We start from the raw sequence: 21,739 nt of genomic DNA on the forward strand, positions 1-21,739 counted from the left end.
TGCAGGATATGCAGTTTAACAGGAAAATCTGCTTTTTTGGTGCTTTGCTCCATCTAGTGCCCATGAAGCAAGGCTCAAAAGGGACACGGATGTCAGTGGTACCTTCAGGAGTCCTTTAGAGAACCTGCCCCTGGGGAAGCCACCTTGCCCCACAGACCTTCTCCCCCAGCACTATGGATCCCCGCGCTCTGTGGGGAGCAGCCCTGGCTTGTCCCAGCCTCTGGGGAGGAATGACCCCACTTTCAGCCTCGTGGGATGAAAGAAAGAACAAAAATAAGCCCAGGCATGCCAGTCCAGCTCCATATTCCCAGCACAGGGGATAAGCAGCCACCCTGGGCAAGCTGGCACGCCACGGGGCGCTCTGGGGGGAAAAGCCCTGCGCACCCCCGCTCGGAGCCAGCACCTGCAGCCCCGTGCCGAGGGTGCCGAGTGGTGGCACTTATGGCTGCAAAGTTTGGGCGACCACCCGAGGGAGGGGGCACAGGGACCACAACAGGGCCAGGGCCATGCCACCCAGCTCTGGGCCGTACCCCTGCTCAGGGTTGGGGCTAGCGGGGGGCGAGGTCCATGGCCGTGCTGGTGTGAGCAGCAGGACTGTGGTTCACACTGGCGCATCCCACAGCAGGGGATCCCTGCCCCACAGCGGGGGATCCCTGCCCCTCAGCAGGCCCTAGGCCTGCCTTACCCCACGCTGGGCCCTACCCCATACCAGGTTCTGCCCCACAGCAGGCCCTGCCCCAGCCCTGCCCCATGCCAGGCCCTGCCCCATGCCAGGCCCCACAGCAGGCCCTGCGCCTGGCCTGCCCCATGCCAGGCCCTGCCCCGCACCAGGCCCTGGTCCCGTCCTGCCCCACGCCGGGTCCTGGTGGTCCCAGCACGGCCCCCCGGGGACCCCCTGGCCCGAGCGCAGCGGATCACAGCGGGGACCGCCCCGATCGCCGCCGGGCCCTAGCTGGGACCCCCGCGCTGGGATCCCCGGGCTGCCCCGAAAGCGCCGCCCCGAAAGCGCCGCCGGGAGCAGACGGGCCCGGCCCTGCAGCGGCCCCTGGCGGTCGGGCCGCGCAACGGCGCTGCCCCCGCGGGGCTCCCCCGGGTCCCATCGCCCCCCCGCCGCCAGCGCCGAGCCGCCTGCACTCGCGTGTGCCAGGACCCCGCGCTTGCACCCCCGCACCCCCTGCCTGCACCCCCCTGCACCTCCTGCACCCCTCCCGCATCCCCCGCCTGCACCCACGCGTGTACCTGCACACGCTTCACGTGCAAACGTGCCTGCCCTAACGCCTGCGTGCCATGCACACGCGTGTGCCTTCACACCCTCATCTGCACACGCACGTGCTGCTCGTGCAAACGTGCAGGCCTTCGTGCCCGCAAACGCACACACCTCACTGGCACACGCGCCTGCCCGTGCGCATGCACACGTGCTTCCACACTGATGCCTGTAAACACATGTGTGCCTTCACACACCTCTGCACACGCAAACACACCTTCACACCTTCCCGTCTGCAGACCCCCGCACACGCGCGTTCAGACCTGTGTGCATGCACACCTGCAGACACACGGACATGCACCCTCGTGCCTGCATACGCACGCTCAAACCACGTGTGTGCACACCTACATGCCTCCTGCGGCACTTTTGCACAGTCATGCCTTCACACCTACACGCAGTGTGCGCACACCACTGCACCTGCACACCTCTTGCACACGCAAGCACAGGCTTGTACACATATGTGCTTGCATGCACACACATGCTTTCACACCTACGCCTGTAAACACATGTGCCTTCACGTACACACCTGCACATGCAAACACACCCACGCACACATGTCTGCACACGCAAATGCACACAAATGCGCAAACCCACACATGTGCATGCCTGACTGCAGCGCTGCCTCACCCTCATGCTTGCACACCCATGTGCCCACACACCCCTTGCACACGGGCAACATGCCCCTTGCACACAGCCAACACGCCCCTTGCACACGCCAGCCCACCCCTTGCACACGCCAGCACGCCCTTTGCACATGTCCAACACATCCCTTGCACATGCTAGCACGCCCCTTGCACATGCCAGCACGCCCCTTGCACACGCCAGCACGCCCCTTGCACACGGCCAACACGCCGCTTGTACACGGCAAACATGCCCCTTGCACACGACCAACACGCCCTTGCACACGACCAACACGTCCCTTGCACACGCCAGCACGCCCCTTGCACACGGCCAACACGCCGCTTGTACACGGCAAACATGCCCCTTGCACACGACCAACACGCCCCTTGCACACGCCAGCACGCCCCTTGCACACGCCAGCACGCCCCTTGCACACGCCAGCATGCCCCTTGCACACCCTCATCCACACGCGTGCACCGGGCGCGGAGAGGCGGGCCCGGGGGGACGGAGCCTCTGCTCAGTGGGCGGGACTTTGTCGCGTGGGGCGGAGCCTGCGCGCAGTGGGCGGGGCTTTGCTCCGGCGGATGGCGGGGGCGGAGCCTGTGGGCAGGGGGCGGGGATTTTCCTGGGGGCGGGGCCACCGGGAGCCGCGCGCTGACTCCGGCGGCCGCCGCTTCCGAGTAAACAGCGCGGGAGGGGCCGCCCCGCCATGGCCGGCCGCGGCGCCTTCCCGCTCAGCCCGCTGCCCCCCGCCGCCGCCCCGCCGCCCCCGGGGCCCGCGGCCGCCATCCTGCGGGGCCCCAGCCCGGCTCCCGCCGCCGCCGCCGCCTCCCCGGGCTACCGCCCCATGGGCCCGGCCGCCGCGCAGTACCAGGTGAGGCGGCCCTGGGGTGGGTGAGGGGTGGGCGCGGGGAGAGCCGAGACCCCTCGGGGCCGGGGCGGAGCAGCCCGCGGATGGGGGGCGCCGGGCCGGCGGTTAGGGCCTTCCCTGCAGCTCAGGGCCCGCGCCGGGCCTCCGGCATCCTCCCGCCGGCCCCCCCCGCCTGCAGGCCCGGGCCGCGTTATTGCCCCGCCAGCCGTAGTCGGGAGACCCCCGCGCTCCATCGGCCCGTGCTTCCCCTTCCGCCCTCTCAGGCCCCCGGTAGGAGCTGCGGTACCATCGCCGGGCGCGTCCCGTCGGCCGCAGCGGTGCCCGGTGGGCGCCCTGCCCCCGGTGGGCGCCCTGCCCCCGGTGGGCGCCCTGCCCCCGGTGGGCGCCCTGCCCCCGGTGGGCGCCCTGCCCCCGGTGGGCGCCCTGCCCCCGGTGGGCGCCCTGCCCCCGGTGGGCGCCCTGCCCCCGGTGGGCGCCCTGCCCCCGGTGGGCGCCCTGCCCCCGGTGGGCGCCCTGCCCCCGGTGGGCGCCCTGCCCCCGGTGGGCGCCCTGCCCCCGGTGGGCGCCCTGCCCCCGGTGGGCGCCCTGCCCCCGGTGGGCGCCCTGCCCCCGGTGGGATCCCTCCGGGCTGAGAAGCCTGTAGCGCTCCCGGGAGAAGCCCCACGTCCCGCTCCGGCTCCGCAGCCGTTTCCCGTAGCACGGACCAGCCTTGAGACCCGTTTATGTGCGTCTCCAGCCAAGGCGGACGGACCCTTCGGTGCCGCTAGTTCTTATCCCCAGGGAGAGGCCGAGGAGACGGTTCGGTGCTGGACGAGGAGAGCAGGCGCTTGCTGGTGTTGGGGGAAAGTAAATCCGCACGGCAAGCAGCCCTCCAAAAGCAAAAGAAATTGCTCATTTTCCATCTCTTGCAAGAACTACGTTCTGCCATACACTCGGTTTTCCGCCTCCCCCTTGCACGCCCAGCTTGTCGGTTTGCTTTGGGGTGCATGGTGATTATTTTGGTTATTCAGTTTCTGGTGTAAATCAGTCTTCCAGGCAGGCTTGAAATGGAGGAGCCCAGTTGTGCAACACGTTCTCATCCGCCGCTAATCGCCTCCTCCAGAGCTGCTGCCTCGTTTGCGTGAATTAAAACTTGAGAAATAAATCAAGCCGAGGGAATTCCAGCTCGCAAGCTTCATTAATACAAGATGAGGAAACAACTTGCCCCTGTAGCCTTAAAAACGCTGAAAACTGAGATGGCACAGCCAAGGCCGGTCTGAGCATGAATCAACGGTAAATTGACTCGGGCCGAGCGGGTGCTCGATCGTTTGTGCTGACCTTCCTTCCATGCGGCAGGTTGCAAAATCCAGCCGGGAAGCTGGAGCCTGACGGGAGCAGCCAGGAACCGTTCACTGCTGTGGATAAACAGGCCAGCATATGCTTGCTTTCCCCACCCCCTCCCCGTTGCTGGCCGGTAGCAGGTGCTGGGCGCACACGGTCAGCGTAGGGTGATGTATGCCGAGTGTGTGGCACCACCACGTCTGGCACTGGCGAGCCGGTGCGGGAGCTGGCTGGGTCGGTGGGACCAGTTGATCCCCGGGGCTGGCGGCGAGTGCCGTGCCTCGCGTCTGGCCATGAGCTGCATCTGGCCAGCAGCTTGGTGGCAGGGCTGCCTGCATGTGGGAGGGGAGAGCGGGCATGATCCGGAGGGGCTGCCCTTTGTTTTGCAATCCCCAGGTTGGGGAAAGCAGCCCCTACCCTCCCAGTGCCATCCCTGTGGTACCCGGAGGACTTCTCTGCTGTTATGCCCTGGCTTAATGAAGAACTTCATTATTTGGGGACTAGGAGACACAGTGGGCCTCATCCACACCAGCGAGTGCTTAGGGGTCTTTAATCACTGGATTATTAAACATATGCTCGTCCTTTTGACATACTTGCATGCCTGCTGGGTGTTTACGGGTAGCTCACACAGGGAATGGAAGCGAGTGACTCCCTTTCAGAGTTCCTTTTGGAACTCATCCGGGACCCTTTTGGGAGCTGATGTTTCCAGAGCAGCCAGGTGCTGGTGCTGAGCCTGGAGCAGGAAGGAGAGGGTTTCCCCCCCCACACCGCCAAGGAGGATCAGCTGAGCTGTCAGGCTACTTGGTGGTGGGTCTACGGGCAGAGCCCCTGTCCTGGTGGCTGGTGCCAAGGCCGACTCCCAGCCCTTAGCATCCAGGTTGTACTGGCTGGTGTAAATGCAGCAAGAAGGAGCCTTTCTGCTTACTCAGGTGCTAGTTTCGGTCTTAGGAGAGTTTTTTTCCCAAGCTGCCGGATTGACACTGTGGCAGGGAGCAGACTTGGCTCTGTGTAGTGGAGATGGGGCTGTACAAAGCAGTGCTCCAGCCTCAAAGTTACCCCATGCTGATGCTTCGCTGGTGCAGAGAGATGGTAAAAAGCAGCGCTTGTTAGGTGCCCTGTTAAAAGGGTTTCATGGGTGCTTGCTGGCGAGAAGGAGCCTGGTTTCTGTGGGACAGGAGGGCTGCTACAGACCGAGCAACTCCTAAACTGACCCTGCAGGCGACTGGAGCTCGGTGATGCCGTCCCTGGCAGGCGGCGGTGTGAAGGAGAGCGGAGTCACGCTTTGTGGAGGAACCTGTGCAGGCAGCTGGGATGGAGGAGCTGGAGAAACGCGGTTTGCTGGTATGGAGCCAGCTGAAAGATGGGGTGGCCTGGACATGTTGGAGAGGGTGTAGTGTGGCACGGGAGAGATTCATCCGATCTTCTTGGGAGCAGAGGAAAACAGGGTTTCTGCTCGTTGGGTGATTGGGAATGGCTTGAAAAATGGGCCTGGGGACAACAGCCAGGGCTGGAGCTGTACCAGAAAGCTGCATGGAAAGCTGTGATGCTGCTCAGGCTGGGTGACCCCACCCTTCCCAAGGGAGAGGGTTTCCAAGGCAGGTTTCATCACAGACTGAGCCTTGAGTTAATTCGAATGATGATACAAAGCAGATGAGCGCTGTCCTCTTGGAACAAGAGGGAGGAAGGCAACAATGGAGACCACGGCCCCCCCTTTGTTTCTCCTGAGGAAATGTGATGGTGAAATTCTAGGTGGACAGCATCACCAGAACTGGCTGTTGAAGGCCCTCGCTCCATCTTCCTCCACAGGACCTTCTCGGGAGCTCTCAGAGCTGTTCCGTGGGCAGTTTAGCACTGCAGCAGCACCAAAGGCAGTGCTTTATGCCAGGTACCTCTTCTGCTCTTCCCATGTGTGCCTCCACGCTCTGTTAGCAGCTGCCGGGGTTTCTCTTTCAAGTGGGAACCCAGCACGTTTGTTCCTCGTTCCTGCTTGCGTTAATGCCCATGCTATGATTTGAATCCCTGTGACCTTTTCTTTCTCTGACCTGTAACATCTGCAGCTTCAGATGTGAGGCCGCAAACGGGCAGGTTTGTCTGGAGCCAGACATCTCCACTGGTGCTTGAAACGTTGCCAGCACGTGTCCTAAATTTGCTCGGCGTCTTTGTCTGTTGCTTTGCCCTTCTCCCTTTGATTTACTACTTCCTTGTCTCCAGTTTTTAGCTGAGAAGTGATCTGTCTCCTGGAGCTCCTCCTGTATCAAAATATGGCAGGTCTTCCAAGCGTGGCGAGCTGTGTTGGGGCAGTTCGGGGGCTTGCTGGGAGCAAGGTGCTGGGTGAGGGCTTGCAGCATGCAATGGTGTCTTGGGAACAACGCTACCTCCTGGATGAAGACGTCCACCAGCACAAACCCAGGCTCTATCTGGCACCCTCCCAAGATGGATTTGCTCGCAGGAACGAACAAAGAGGGGGAAAGCATCCTTTTGGGGTGTGCTGGAGGGGGGCTCTATTGGTCCTGATCCGTGCGAAGCTCTGGGTTGAGCAGAGGCTTTAGGCAGCTGAGCTCGCTTTGGGACCAGCCTGGTGTGGAGTTCAAATCCTGTTTGAACAGGGTTTGCTTCTGCATCTGTCCTAATGGGAAGCGCTGCTGTCCGGGCATGCGGGGAGGAACTTGCAGGAAGAGTTTTTGTTGCCTGGCGTCTGTCCAGGGCTCTGCTCCCAAAGCCCTGGGCGAGGATGCATGTGGGCTCTCGCTCCCTGACTGTTAGTGTGTACAAAGTTGGATCACGCCTTTCTGAACGGAGCAAAATGGGATGTGCCTTGGGACGAGCCGTTCCCCCTTGTTGGGGAGATGCAGAGACGAACTGCGGCCTTGGAAGGAAGATGAAGAGATGCTCTCGAGCTGTTTTCTGCATTGCTGCTTTCCTTCAAGCTCGCTCTCCAGCCCAACTTCGTGCAGGTCCATCCGGCAATTTATCGCTCCCCTTGTTTCTCCTTTCTGCTGCCAGCCTCTGGTTTCTGAGCGGCCCTTCCTCAAGAAGGGGCCTTTGGCAGGCGGGGAGGCTCCTGTCGATGCCAACGAAGGTCCAAAGGGAAGCCTTCCAGCCTGCCATCGGATTCAGCTGAAGCTGGCTCTCAGCAGAGCTCCCCCAACGCCAGTGGCCTGTGCATTGACCTGGGATGAACCGCTAAACCGCAGCCAGCCCCGATTCGTTCCTTCGGCTTTGGCAGGGAACAGAAACAAGCTGTGTTCTGTCCCGTTTCCAAATGGCTCTGCTCGCTTTCCGCAGGGAAGGCTGGATGAGGTCCAGCTTTTTCCTCGGAGCTGAGCTTGCAAGGTTTGCCCTTTGTCCGCCCCACTGGCAGGGGCGGTGGGGCAGGGAGGGGAGCGTGAGGCAGTGCCCGGAGGGGATGGGGTGGCAGCGCTGCTCTGGGCAAAGAGGAGAGGACAGAGGGACAAGGGGTGTTAGGCAGGAATGAGCAAAGGGAGGCCTCCTTGGTTTGAGCTGGGCTAATAACATTTCCTGAATTTAAGTCCTCTTGCATCCTGCTAATTTCCAGGGCTTCCGAACGGGGATGGAGGCAGGCTTCACCCCACTGGGGCTGTAACGCTGCTTTGTGGCTTGGCTGAAGCTCGGGGGCTGCACTGTGCTTGCGTGAGCTGTTGTAGGAGCCTGCAGCCCTCGGACGGGAGGCGAAGGGGCCGAGGCTCCCCCCGACAGGGATGCAGTCACTGGTTGAACACAAGGCAGAGTCTGGCCTTGCTTTGCCAAGAAGCTTCTCTTAGCAATTTGCAGTCCTGCAGGGTAAACTGAGAGGAAAAAAAATCCTTGTGGAGGATTCTGCCTTCCCATGTTTTTACTTGTGCAGGTCTCTAGTGTGCTGGAACTCTCTCCCCTGGCAGCTTAGCTGTGGCTGATGGCTCTCAGATGTTTGTGGAGGTGACATTAAAGTCTTAAGTATGACAGATTCCTTCATCCTTGCACTGAACCTCTCCCTGCCAACAGAATGGTCTCCTCTTCTTGCAACCAAGCAGCCTCTCGCCCTCTGAAAAGCAGATGGACACGTGGGAGACCTTGCACAAGGTGTTATCATCAATGTGGAACTGTCAAAGACTCTCAGCTAACTTCAGCCAGCCTCCAAATCTCTCATTTCAGGGATAAATCAGAAATGTGAGCCACAGATTTTCAGAGAGGGAAGCAGGAGAGGTCTTGGGGCATGGCAGTGGTGAGAGCTCCTCCTGTAGCCACTGTGTACTGGCAAATAGCATTTACTCAGTATCTGTGTTTTTTAATTTCGCAAAGGGTGTGGATCTTGGTGCTGCCTCTCCTAGCCTGCCATGAAGGATTTCTTGATAAACCCCAAGAAACCAGGTTCTTTCCTTGTGATTTTTGGCAGAAGAGGAGGTGCTGCTGGCTGCGGCTGGCTCTTGGCAACGCCAGTGCAGTCCTGCTTGTCACAAGGAGTTGCGCAAATGTGGCTGCTTAAAAGGAGAGAAACATCTGGGGGCTGTTAGGAGGAAGAAGCAGGCCCCTGCTTTGTAGCAGGGGCAGGTTAGCAAGCCCGGGCTCTGGAGGGGCTGCTTCAAAGGAAGGCTGAGCAAAGGTGGAGACACTATTTGGTCATGTAATGGGCTCAGCCCGCACCTCGCATGTGTGTTTTTGGAATTTGCTTTGCCAAGAGGCTTCTCTTAGCAATTTGCAAACCTTGAGGGTAAACTGCAGGGAAAAGCAGTGTGCGGCGCTGCTCCTGTGGCCTGCTGCTCCTTGGCTTTCCAGCTGCAATACGCTCCTTGACGCAACGCTTGTATGTTTTTGGGATCTCCTGCTTGCAGAGACACCTGTGGCATTGGGCTCCGGCATGGGAGCAACACGAGCAGCTCAAACTCTTGGTTTTGTGTTTCTCAGCTTTTTGGGGAGGTGATGGGTGCGTTTTGGCCGCAGCTGCCATCAGACCAACTACCCTGTTGTGGCTCTGAGCCTGCCCCTAAAAGCTGCGGAGGACAGGCAAGTTGCGGCGGTGGTCTTGTGCTCCCAGCCCTCCTGCGCCCAGGGTTTGTGCTGAAATTAATGTAGATAAGGTCATCAGTTCATCATCCAAAGAACGTTTTATCAGTATGGTGATAGGCGCTTTAAATGTATATAAATAAATAGTGGGGTATGGAGGTGGCTTCATTAGTTCCCTTCCATGGCACGGCCATGTGCCCCAGCAGGGCGGTGGGAGGGGAGCGGTGGGGGATGTCCTGGCACGTTGGGGAGCCTGCGGCAGGGGAGAAATGTTGTTCTGCCGGCTTGGTGGCTCTCCCAGCCTTGCATCTTGGCAGCGGGGAGCTTCGGGATCAAAGGATCCTGGGAGGCTGTTGCTGGGGCCGCTGGTGAAGCCAGCTGGAGCACGTAGGGCTGGGCAGCGTGTTGTGGGGTGCTGTGACCGATTGTCAAGGGCCCTGGAGGGGTGCAGACCTAGCGGCGCCTGCGAGCCACCAGTGTGGGTGCTGGCTTGCCAAACTGCTCAGCTCTAAGGCATGCAGAGGGGCTGTGGGTGCTGTGCTGGGTCGGGACCCCTTGCAGGAGGGGCTGGGTGTTGCATCGTGGCTTCTAAATGCCCTTTCTGGGTCCCTGGAGGGGGAAGGAGGGGAGCTGGCGTGCTGGCAGGGGGTGAGCTCTTGCCTCCGTCCCGTGCACCCAGGAGCCCAGCTGCCAGCCTCATGACCGGTGCCGTTAGGAAGTGGGATTGCTCCGCTCCCCTGCTCTATGTCTGCTGGCACTGCTGCTTTCTGGAGAGGAACCCACACCCCAGCCCCTGATGTCCCCATGGTGAAGGCTTTGCAGGGAATGACCCTCGTGACGGGGCCTCGTGATGCTCCAGGTCTGATGCTTCCTGCTGCACGGTGGTGGCTCAGGGCCACGCATGGCTTCGGCTCTGTGCCGGCTGGCAGGTTGGCCTTCCCCTGCCGTCAGTGGCTTCTGCTAATCCCGGTTCTGCTTTCCCGTTGCTCTTCCTGCAGCGATGAAGGCTGCAGCTCATGATGTCCTTCCTTCCTCCCTGCCCTGTCCCTTGCCCACGCCTCAGAGCAGGGTTCAGCCTCAGAAATCTCTGCCGGGGAAGAAGCAAGAGGGCAAATGGCATCCGCTGGCCCCAGCGAAGGTCAGGGCCCCTTGCAGGGTGGTGTTTAATGCACAGTCTTCCTCTCCTCTCTTCCCTATTAGCGCCCCGGGATGCCGCCCGGCAGTCGGATGCCCATGGCAGGGCTGCAGGTGGGACCACCAGGAGCCCCCCCCTATGGAGCAGCCTCCCCGATGAGACCTGGCCTGCCGCAGTCGATGATGGACCCCTTCAGGAAGCGCCTGCTGACCCCCCAGGCACAGCCACCGCTGGCCACCCAGAGGAGAGGGTAAGGGGCCGGGACAGAGACCCCAGCAGGCTGGAGGCGGGTGGTTTGACCCCCGGCATCCCAGTTGCACTTTGCTGCAGAAACCCGCAGCTCCCTGCCCTGCTGCAGAGGGGGGAGCTGCCTGCAGCGGGGCACAGCCGGCACGGCTCACATGCAGACTGCCTCTGGCTGGCACCGCTTGCGGTGGGAAACCTGCCAGGGCTCAGGGTCGGGATGTTTTGTGATAGTGGGGTGGGGATGGGGGCAGAGAACACCCAGCTTGCAGCTTCCTCGCACTCTGATCTCTGTGCCAGTAACCAACAAGCCTCGCTGCATGTGTTTGTGCTTTGCCAGAGGCCCCAGCACTGGCTCCTCAGGTTCTTTCCCCTCCTCATGGGGGTTTGTGCTGGCTCTGGCCAGCGTGGAAACAGGAGACAGGGGTGGCAGGTTGTAGAGACGCTCCCCGGAGCTGTGGTCTCAGTAGGACTGTTTGCTGGGGCTGGTCTCATCGAGCTGTGGGGCTCTGCCAGCAGCTCCTCACTTGTTTATGACACTGCTAATCCCTTTGCTCCATTTCTGTTTTTCCTGAGGGCTTCTTGATTACTGGAGGCTGTTTCTCAGAGCAGGATCCCCTGGTCCTAATGGATACTCGGGTCCTGTTCCCTGTCCTGGCTGTACAACAGGGCTGAAGGGCGACAGCTCACTTAGGTCCATGATCCCTCCGCAGGGCACCACAACCCCGACACAGCATCTGTGCATCCCTTTGGTGCTCTGGAGCAAGCTGGGGATTAAGGGCGAGGGGCAGCTCGCCACCAAGCAAGGACGTCAGCAGCCAGATAAGGCTGCGGCTCTGTTCCGGGCGGCTGGCTGTGTGGGATCAGCCATGCTCGGCTGGCTGAGCATCCTTGCTCCCAGCTGGCTGTGGATCAAGGGATTGGGAACAGCCAGCTGCTAATGGGGTGGCCAAACCCTGCTGGGCAGGAGGCATTTAACGTGGCAAGAAGAGCTCAGAGAAGCGCTCTGACCCTCCACTGAGCTAGGGCTGACCTCCTGACGTCCTCCCGTGTGAGCAGCCGTGGGGCAGCCAGCACACCTTGGGCACCTCGTGATGGCAGCAGGAACGCCCGTGTTTGCTGCCCTGCTGCTTCACCGGCTGCCAAAGAAAAGGGACTTCCCTTTGCCTGCTGGACTCTGCCCCATCTCTTAACTCACATGTGCAGCAGAATGGGAGAGTGTTTCCCTGCGTATCCAGGCACTGAGCATGAACTTAGTGGGTTATTGGGCTGGGCTCAGGCTGATGGGGCAGCTGCGGTGTGTGGGATGGGAGGAGGGCCCAGGGCCCTGTGGTCTGACAGTGTTACAAGCTTAGAGCTAAAACGGCTCTGAGCAAGGCTGCAGCCGTTCTAGTTCACCCTCAGTTCTAGAGGCCACTCTGCTTCCTCTCCCCGCAATGATTTTGGCCCCACTGTAGCAAGGCTGATTTGTTTTAAGCGAGTTCCTGGAACTGGGCTTTGGTTTGTAGCACTGGGAGAATGTGACAGCCATTTCCAGAGAGGAAACTCAAGAACGCTGTCCTGCAGACGGGAGCACACCTGCTGCCGCAGCTTTGCAGAAGCTTCTTCCTTCTCCTTGCTCCTGCCCTGCAGCACCTTCAGGAAGTGGCAGCAGTGAAGCAAACTGAACCCAGGGACCGGATTTCCTTCCCTGGTCATAGGCTCTAGAAGTCCAGCACCTTCCCCCTGGAGTCCTCTTGGCTTGCCCACAGGGATGTATTCTCTTACTCCTTTGCTTTCCACCACTGACCCAAGGTCCTGTGGTCTAGGTGCTCCTACAGCCTTTCTTTGCTCCCCTCCTCCAAGTCCAAAGTCCCTGTCACAGGGAGCAGCCCCAAAGGGGACCTACTCCCCCGGACCTGTTCGGTGCAGCAGGAGCCTCGATACCTGCCTCAGACCGAGCCATCCACATGGCACACAGCTGGCGCTGCCGCTGTGCCTCCTCTCTCTGGAACCTGGCCCTGGTTGTGACCTGGAGGGGCCAAAGAGCTGCCAGGCTCCTGCTGTACCAGCAGGACTCGGCAGTATTCCCCGAGACCCGCAGCTGCCCAAGCACGCAGCAGCCTCCCACTGGGCTGGCAGCAGGATGTCCTGCGAGAGTTGCAGGGTTATTTATTTTTTTTGTTTTACCTGTCTCGGTGCTTTTTGCAGGGTGAAAAGGAGGAAGATGGCTGACAAGGTCCTGCCACAGAGGGTGAGTGCCACCTCGGTGCGTAGGGAAGGAGCTGAGCTGCTGGAGGGAGGTGGTGCAGCTGGGGTGGTGAGGTCCCCACAAGGACAACAATCTCGCTGAGCCACCTCCTGCCCTCTGGGCATTTCTGCTCAGTCGCAGACCAACCTGGAAGATTTCTGTCTCTTCCTCCGAGGTGTCAGGAGAGTTTGGAGTGTGTATAAGTTGGACAAGCAAGGATTTTGAGCAAGCAAGGAGCATCAGTGGCTTAGGCTGGAGACCCCAGAAGCACCCTAAGCCTCTCCTGGGGGGGGTCCCTCTTAACAATCCAGGGTTACATTATCTGTCTGTGACACTAGGCAGACTACTGGGCACAGTGACAGGCTCCACACTGAGGTCTGCAGCAGAGCGACTTGGGGAGGAGAGGTTTGCAGGGTGGTAGTTTAAATTTAAATCATTTCAAATGAGAAACTGGTGCTGTTGTGCTGGGCTTGTCATTTGGCGACTCCTTGGCATCTCAATCTAGCGCTGGTGGTGGCGTGGGGGATACAGCCCCAGCCCAGCCCGTAAGGCACTGGTATTTTCTGTTTGACAGATCCGGGAACTGGTCCCAGAATCCCAGGCCTACATGGACCTCCTCGCCTTTGAGCGCAAGCTGGACCAAACCATTGCTCGGAAGAGAATGGAGATTCAGGAGGCCATTAAGAAACCACTGACGGTGCGTGGCAGCCCTGGCTGGCTGGGGGGTGGGCTGTGAGGGGCATGCTGGCATTCAGCCTCTTGCCTCTAAGCATTCCCCGCCCTGTTTTTTTATTCCACAGCAAAAGCGGAAGCTGAGAATTTACATCTCCAACACTTTCACCCCAGCCAAAGAAGAAGGGGAGGGTGGTGAGCGTGTGGCCTCCTGGGAGCTGCGCGTGGAGGGCAAACTGCTGGAGGATGTAAGGATACAGGCAGGGATGAACCGGCTGTGGTGCGCTGTGCTGGGAGCTTGGCTGGGCTGGATAAGGCCCCTCTGCAAACTGGGTGCTGGCGGTGGTGTTTGGGCTGGGGCCCTCCGTGGCCATGTCAGGTGAAGTCTCTGCCACGCTCTTTTGCAGCCGAGCAAGCAGAAGAGGAAGTTCTCCTCCTTTTTCAAGAGCCTCGTCATTGAGCTGGACAAAGAGCTGTACGGGCCAGACAACCATCTGGTGGAGGTGAGGCAGGAGGTTCCTGGCTGTTCCGGGGGCACCTGGGCAGGGTGGGCAGAGGTGCTACCCCAGCAGGCAGTGGGGAGGTGGTGCTGCCGCTTATCCTGTGGGTGCTCAGCTCCGGACTGAGCAAGGTGCTTCTGGGTGCAGGGGAGCAGTGCCTGGCCCTCCTTGGGGGACCATGCTGCCTGCCGTGCTTTCCAGGCTTACCCTGGTGTGACGGCTCCCGGCAGCAATTAACTTCACCCCCTCGTGCCTGCAAGTATGCAGCCAGAGCTGAGGTGCGGGGCTGCAGCGAGGACGTGGCTCTGAGGGGCAGCCCAGGCAGCCCTGGCTCCCGCAGATTTGCAAAAGCACCGCAGCGTTGGGCCTCGATGCTGCAGAAAGGCTCATCTGTGCCCCCAGCACCAGCTGGGACGAAGGGTCTGTCCTGCTGCCTAGCTGGAAGGTCCTCAGGGACATTAAGCACTGCCTGTGAGTGGGATCGGGGTGGTTTTTGGGTCTTTCTGCCGGGAGCGGGCTTTTCCTGCCCAGGAAACGCTTGTTTCTGAGGCGGTGCCTGCTGTGGCAGGGATGAATCCCCTTCCCCTACACAGGGTGGTTTGTGAACAGCTCTGGTGTGTATCCCCTGCGGTGGCCAGGGCAGGATTGATCCCACATTGACTCCCGGAGCTGCCTGAGCCCTTGGCATCAAGAGCTGAGGGCTGTAACTCTCCCAGCCCATCCAAACTCCCATCTGCCTCCGGGCTGGAGCACACCAAGCTGTAGCTGTTGGACTGGGTGGGCTCTCGGCTGAAGCCCACGGGGGTCAGACTCCCAGGAACTGTGGGGGTGGGATCCAGCCTGGCTGCCTCGGCTAGACCCCTGCACAGAGCCCGAGCACGGCTCCGCTCCGCTCCTGGCTGCGGACACAAGTGTCTGCTAGTGGGTGGCTTGTCATGGTCTTGGAGTTGACCAGCGTCCCCTTGATCTCTTTGTAGTGGCACCGGCTGCCCACAACCCAGGAGACCGATGGCTTCCAAGTGAAGCGTCCCGGCGACGTCAATGTGAAATGCACTCTGCTGCTCATGCTGGATCACCAGGTAAGGGTCCTGGGGCTGTGCGGGTGCTGGCCTTCTGCTGCTGCCCTTCCAGCGTGGCTCACGCACGGGGCAGGCCAAGGAGGGGCAAATCGGCCTGGGCTGGGCCTTGTATGGGGCTGTGGGACTAGAAGGGAGGACAGAGAGCTCCAGGCACGGACCCTGCAGCAACCCAAGCCATGTGGGGCACCACGCTTGGAGGAAGGGCCCTTCCAAGTGCCAACCAGATCCTCTTCGTCCTGTGTGTCCCTGCAGCCACCACAGTACAAACTGGACCCTCGCCTGGCCCGCCTGCTCGGGGTGCACACCCAGACCCGCGCCAGCATCATGCAGGCGCTCTGGCTCTACATCAAGCACAACAAGCTGCAGGACAGTCACGAGAAGGAGTACATCAACTGCAACCGCTACTTCCGCCAGGTCAGCCCTTGCCCCTTGGCACCAGCACACTTTGCTGGGAGGAGAGCACCCTTCCCTCGCCCAGTAAGGCCAGAAAAAGAATATCTGGGGGCTTGCCATGGACACCCCAGGTTGCCTAGTCTCGATTTGTGCCCCTTCCCCAGGCTCTAGCTTGCATCCATCACCTTGCCATCCATAAACCAGGCTGGGTGATTCCCCCCGGCTCCTGCCTGGCCCTTTCTGTGGCAGGTGGAAGGAGGCTCTGCCATGGACAGCAAATGTTCTGCTTTACCCCTCCAGATCTTTAACTGTGTCCGCATGCGCTTCTCTGAGATCCCCATGAAGCTGGCGGGGCTCCTGCAGCACCCAGACCCCATCATCATCAACCACACCATCAGGTAGGGGTGGAGAGCGCACTGGTGTGCCCTGCAGGGTGGAGGGGCAGGGCAGTACCTGCGGGGGCTAGCGGGGGTCTCCAGCCCAAAGCAGCAGTGAGCACAAGTCACTTGAGAGGGGAAGAATCTGCCAAACAAATTTAGGGGCTTCCTGGGGCAGTTGTGGGGTGCCTGTCTTGCTGTTGGGGGCATCGATCCACCCCTGCAGCAGGGTGGAGGCTGAGGAGGTGCCCCCCTGCCCCTTAACACCCTGTTTCCTCCCAGCGTGGACCCCAATGACCAGAAGAAGACTGCCTGCTATGACATCGATGTGGAGGTGGATGATCCCTTGAAAGCTCAGATGAGCAACTTCCTGGCTTCCACCACCAACCAGCAGGAGATCGCCTCCCTGGATGCCAAGGTGCAGGGACCACCACGAGGGGGGCAGCCAGACCCTGTTCTGGGTTTGGGACAGGGCATGTGACACCCCTTGTCATCTCTAGATTCATGAGACCATCGAATCCATCAACCAGCTGAAGACACAGCGCGATTTCATGCTGAGCTTCAGCAACAACCCGCAGGATTTCATCCAGGAATGGATCAAATCCCAGAGGAGGGACCTGAAGGTAAAAAGCCTGGGGCTGGGCAGAGTGAGGGGCTGAGGGGGCAGGGTCCTGCCCTGGCACTCACCCTGTGTTTCGCTCAGATCATAACGGATGTGATCGGGAACCCCGAGGAGGAGCGGCGAGCCGAGTTCTACCAGCAGCCCTGGGCGCAGGAGGCTGTGGGCAGACACATCTTCGCCAAGGTGGGCTCCGTGCCACGCCGATGGGGTGCTGCAGTGGGTCGAGTCAGCAGTGGGGGGGGGTCCCTGGGACAGCCCCTCCCTGCCTGACTGCCCTTGCGTGTCCTCTAGGTCCAGCAGCGTCGGCAGGAACTGGAACAAGTGCTCGGGATCCGCCTCACCTAAGGGGCTGGCGGGGGCTCGGGAGCTCCTTCTCCTCTCCCTGCTGCCTGAGCCTGACGGTACTTCTTACTGGAATCAAACACAGCACTTGCACAAGCCCTACGTGCCTGGAGGGACTCGGAGCCACTCGCACCCCTGGGCTCCCCTCGGCCGGGAAGCTCTGGCCACAGGCAGAGCACAGTGGAGGGGTCCCCCGGTCCCCCCCCACCCCTCAACTCCTGCTGCAGCCCTTCTGCTGCATTAACACATCCTGCTTTTGCATCGTGCTGTTCGCCTCCTTCCCCTTAGCACTAAATGCAGCCCTCCTGCCGGTGCTGCCTGCCCTGCCAGCCCTCCCTGAGCCCAGCCGCTGTGAAGGCAGGCCCGGCCCTGCCCCTCTTCAACCAAAGTTTTGTCATTCCAAATGCCAGCCCCTCCCCCCTCCCCGCTGGTGCCCGACGTTTTGCACTATTTTTGTGAACAGGTTTTATAAAAAAAAAAAAAAAAGCGTTTTGTACAGTGGGTTTGTATTTGATTAATATATTGAGTTCCTTTTACTGCACTCATTGCCTCAATCTATGCAGTGGTTCGTGGTGATCTCAGAGGGCTGGCTCGGGCCAAGCTGTTCTTTTTATACATAACCAAGTTTTTTAGCATTAAGTTTTTGACAATCAGTTGATTACTTCACCCTCCCCCTGCTGTTTTACATAATTAGCAATGTCTCGTGAGCGATAAGAGGTCTTGGGGGGGGGGGGCAGAGGGGGTAGCTCTGGCCCCAGGAGCCTGGGGGCAGCAGGTCACCAGGGCTCTGAGCGTGCAGCACAGAGAGAACTGGATATACTGGGGAGGGAGGGGATCACAGGGCTGAGGGGACGGTGCCACCACCCACCGGACCCACTGAAGTGCCTTAACCCCACTGGCCTCTGCCCACAGGCTCCACGTGGCCTGAGCAGCTCTGCCTCCTCAGGGAGGTCGAAGGCAGAGGGGATGGGGGCGTTTACATATTCCCAGGGTGTATGGCTCAGGGGTGCCTGCTCTGCCTCTTGTGTAACCATTTTTTGTCTATTTTGGATATTTTCTAATAAAACCAATTAGCAGCAGCTCTGTGTGTGTGCTGGAGTCCTGCAGCCCCCCCTACCCTGCCCCAAATCAGTGCAACGGCATGGCCATAGCAGCACTTTTATTAGAGACAACGCAGCCCACGCAGCAGCTGCGGCCTCACCGTTACTTCCACAGCTTCTTGATAGACATGTTCTTCTCGCTGTCCTTCTGCATCACCTGGGGGGGAGGAAGAGGAGACTGTTTCCAGCATGCAGGCCCCCCATTTGGGTGCCAAAACCCCTCAAAACCACCCCCAAGACCAGGGGAAGGGAAGCTCTAGCCAGGACAGGTCTTCATCACCTCCCCAGCCTCTCCCATGTCACTCAGGTGGGGCCAACCCCCTTAACGGTGTCCCCAGAGCTGATGCCCTCCAAGCTTTGCAGCTCCTGGCAGATGCTGCCCAGGACAGTTTGTGCCCCAACACAGAGCTGTCGGTGGAAGAACCCACTGGCAACCCCCCCCCTTTGCCTCCCCCACAGCACTTACCTTCGCAACAGCCATTTCAAAGTCTTCTTGTGTGACATGCACCCGCCTCTCCCTCAGCGCATACATGCCAGCTTCTGTGCACACCCCCTGTGAGGGACAGGGACATTAGCACCCGCTGCTCCCCCCTCTGCCAGCCCTGGTGCCACCATGGTGGCCCCTGCTCACCTTTACTTCTGCGCCCGACGCCCCTGGCATCAGCTCTGCAATTTTCCGTAGATTGATGCCTCGCGTCAGGTTCATTTTCCGGGAGTGGATCTTGAGGATGTCCAGGCGGGCCTGGAGGAGAGCAGCAGCAAAGTGAGGGTTGGAGCTGCAGGAATCATGCCCAGACAGGGCTGGGGACAACACAGTCCCCAAAGTAAGAGCTGGGGCCACTGTGGGACACCCCACCTACCTCCTCATTGGGAGGGGGGAACTCGATCTTCCTGTCAATGCGGCCAGGGCGCAGCAGAGCCGAGTCCAGGATGTCGATGCGGTTTGTGGCCATGATCACCTGCACAGGAACAACAGCTCTCACTGCTCTGGGCACCCCACTGCCACCACAGAGTCATCAGGCCACTGCCCTCTCCCCAGGCAGGGATGCCACCCTCCTACCTTGATATTCTTGGTGGCCTCAAAGCCATCAAGCTGGTTGAGGAGCTCCAGCATTGTGCGCTGCACCTCGCTGTCCCCGCCAGAGCCCCCCTCCAGGCGGGAGGAGCCGATAGAGTCGATCTCGTCCATGAAGATGATGGAGGGCGCATGTTCCCGGGCCATCACAAACAGCTCCCGCACCATGCGGGCACCTGCCAAGGGAGCAGAGAGGGCTGAGCCCTGGCACCGCACACAGCTCAGCGCTCCGCACTCCCAGCTGCCCTGGACACCACGCAAGAGGCCAGTCCCGAGGCCACGCAGCACCGCGAACCCTCGCTGGGGCTCCGGCACAAGCAGCCACCTCCCCCCGGCTCCCTTTTACCTTCACCAATGAACTTCTGCACCAGCTCGGAGCCCGAGACGCGGATGAATGTGCAGTCCGTGTGGTGGGCCACAGCCCTGGCCAGCAAGGTCTTGCCTGTGCCAGGGGGTCCGTAGAGCAGCACGCCCTGCAACAGCCACGTGGACACCTCAGCACCCCTGTCCCTGCCTGCACAAGCAGTCACAGCCCAACAGAAAACATGGGGACGCTCCCAGGGGTGACACAGGCAGCATCGCAGTGGTACCACGGAACCCCAAACTGCACACCCACTGCAGACACACAGCAGCAGCACTTGCCTTTGGCTGGGCGATCCCCAGCGCCTCGAAGAGCTCAGGGTGCTTGACTGGCAGCTCGATCACTTCCTTGATCTCCTTTATCTGCTTGTCCAAACCCCCAATCATCTCATAAGTGGAATCTGGAACCTTCTCCACCATCATGAGGGACACAAGAGGGTCCACTTTGTTGGGCAGGATCTTGTGCAGCGTGTAGCTGTCATTGCGCAGGGCCACGCGGCAGTTTGGGGTCACCTGTGGCGAGAGCAGAAGGAGCTCAGCAGCCCTGCAGCAGCGAAGGGGGCAGGCAGCTCCAGGCTGCCCCCAGGGAGCAGCCACCTCTCCTCCCACAGCCCCAAGACACTCACATCGTTGATGTCGATGTTCTTGTCCACATCCACCACAAACTTCCCCTCCGGGTGCACCTGAAAAGGTGGCAGTTGCCACCACGACAGTTATTTGTCTGAGAAGTCCCATTGCATGCCCAATATCCACACCAGCTGCTCGGAGCAGAAGGAGCCAGAGAGCTCAGCCACCGCCAAACACGCTGCGGCCCCTCCTGTCCATCAGAAGTCCTAAAGCTGTTGCCTCCCACCAGCCTCAGGCCCAGGAGAGCTGCCCCAATATGTTCCTCTGGAGAAAGAGCTCTCACTTCACATCTTCTAGTTGTTACGTCCCTCCAGGGCTCACGCTCACATTCACTCCCAGCCCATGGGGTCAAACAGGTCTGTCGGATCCCACCATGCTCACCCCTGCTCTGCCCCAGCCCCGGTTGCCCACAGGACAGCTCAGCCTTGTACCTTGACAAGGACTTTCTTCTTGTCCATGGCTCTCACCACTTCTCCCACGTAGGAGCCCTGCTCCTGCAGCAGCTGCAGCTCCTCCCGCAGCAGGCGCACTGCAGACAGGAAGATGTCAGCACCAGCCACAGGCACCCCCCTGACCCCCTGCCCACAACAAAAAGGCAGCACATGCCACAGTGGCTGGCAACTGGATCAGGAGCCACCAGACCAGCCCCAGAGCCCCAGGTGAGAAAGATGAGAGCAGCTGAGCTGTACCCTTAGCATTCAACTCATTTCTCTGTGCTTGTAGGCGCCGCAGATTCTGGCTCTTCTCGTTCACGATGAGCTGTTGAAAGAAAAGCTTTGCTGAGTCCTCAGCATCCCATATAACACCCACAGTAACGCAGAATGGGATCCAGCACAATGGCCTTTGTCTTGGGACAGGGACTTGGAAGGGGGCCAGCCCCTTCCAGCAGGACACAGCCAGCCAAAGCCCACTGGCAAGGGCTGGGCAACACCTCAAGCACACGCAGCAGCGCTGGCAGCTCATAGGACCAAGCCTCATCTCATACATCCCCACCACCCAAAAGCTAGGTCCCACTTGTTGAATCCATTCTGGAGCAGCGCCTCCTCCTTGAGCCTCAGAACAGGGCGCCCAGAGCACAGAGAAGGCTGCAGGTGCTCTGGAGGCAAGCACAAGTATAGGGACATGGCCACACAATCCCGGCCGCAACCACAGCAATGCTGTTCTGGGGCAGGCCAGCTGGCCGTCTCCTGGACAGCCAGCACCAGCTCACCTGCAGCTCTTCAATCTTGGACAGGTAGTACTGCCGGAGCCCTGTGCCACCCTTCCCATCATCCATCTCCATCTGTGAGAAAGCAGAGCTCAGCAGCACCAGCCTTAGCCCCAAGAGCCGCCCATTCCACCCGGGCCGATGAAAACAACCCCTACCCCCAGCCAGCCTCCGTACAGCCCCTCTGCTCCCCATCTCCCCCCTCCAACCTACCCGGGTCGGGTCCTGGGTCCCTAATTTCCTTCCCACCCACCTGGGCCGGTGCCCAAGAGCAGCCCCCGTTTCCCCGCGAGTCTCATCACCCCCCATCCACACACCCTGTGTCCCCCCACCCCTCCCGCAGCCCCGCACCGCACCCCCCAAAGCCCGCCCCAGGCCCCGCTCGGCCCCCGCCCTCTCAGGAAGCCTGAGGCGAGACCCGCCGAGTCACGGTGCCACCAGGCCTCGGCCGGCCCCGGGCCCAGCAGCGCCCCGCGGCAGCACGGCGCGCCCCGAGCACCCCGCGACCAGCGGCCGCACCCCGCTCCAGCCCGACCGCACCTGCTCGGGCCCGTCCACCGCCATCTTCTCCGCCGGCATCGGGACCCCGGCGGCGCTCCTGCCGGCACTAAAGATGGCCACCGCCCTCCTTCCGCCCCCTGCGCGCCGGGCTGATGACGTCACTTCCTCTCCGCGCCGCCACACGGGCGCCGCATGGCCT

General features: G+C 60.7%; 2 protein-coding genes across 2 annotated transcripts; one reads left to right on the forward strand and one right to left on the reverse strand.

Moving 5' to 3' along the window:
* The first annotated feature begins 2,533 nt into the window (after positions 1–2,533).
* Positions 2,534–17,749, forward strand: SMARCD2 (SWI/SNF related, matrix associated, actin dependent regulator of chromatin, subfamily d, member 2). The gene is made up of 13 exons (XM_037411397.1): positions 2,534–2,759; positions 10,278–10,462; positions 12,646–12,688; positions 13,260–13,382; positions 13,486–13,605; positions 13,765–13,860; positions 14,835–14,936; positions 15,189–15,350; positions 15,630–15,727; positions 15,989–16,124; positions 16,207–16,329; positions 16,410–16,511; positions 16,620–17,749. The coding sequence occupies exons 1-13, from the start codon at positions 2,595–2,597 to the stop codon at positions 16,671–16,673; spliced, it is 1,509 nt and encodes a 502-aa protein (XP_037267294.1). The 5' UTR covers positions 2,534–2,594; the 3' UTR covers positions 16,674–17,749.
* A 65-nt stretch (positions 17,750–17,814) lies between these two features.
* PSMC5 (proteasome 26S subunit, ATPase 5) lies at positions 17,815–21,709 on the reverse strand. Its single transcript, XM_037411399.1, has 12 exons — positions 21,580–21,709; positions 21,043–21,114; positions 20,522–20,591; positions 20,264–20,361; positions 19,832–19,888; positions 19,488–19,718; positions 19,192–19,318; positions 18,831–19,021; positions 18,631–18,729; positions 18,402–18,512; positions 18,237–18,323; positions 17,815–17,927 (listed from the first exon to the last, which is right to left on the reverse strand). The coding sequence occupies exons 1-12, from the start codon at positions 21,616–21,618 to the stop codon at positions 17,874–17,876; spliced, it is 1,236 nt and encodes a 411-aa protein (XP_037267296.1). The 5' UTR covers positions 21,619–21,709; the 3' UTR covers positions 17,815–17,873.
* Positions 21,710–21,739: the final 30 nt, after the last annotated feature.

Source organism: Falco rusticolus, chromosome 18, assembly GCF_015220075.1.
Source record: "Falco rusticolus isolate bFalRus1 chromosome 18, bFalRus1.pri, whole genome shotgun sequence".
NCBI classification, from domain to species: Eukaryota; Metazoa; Chordata; class Aves; order Falconiformes; family Falconidae; genus Falco; species Falco rusticolus.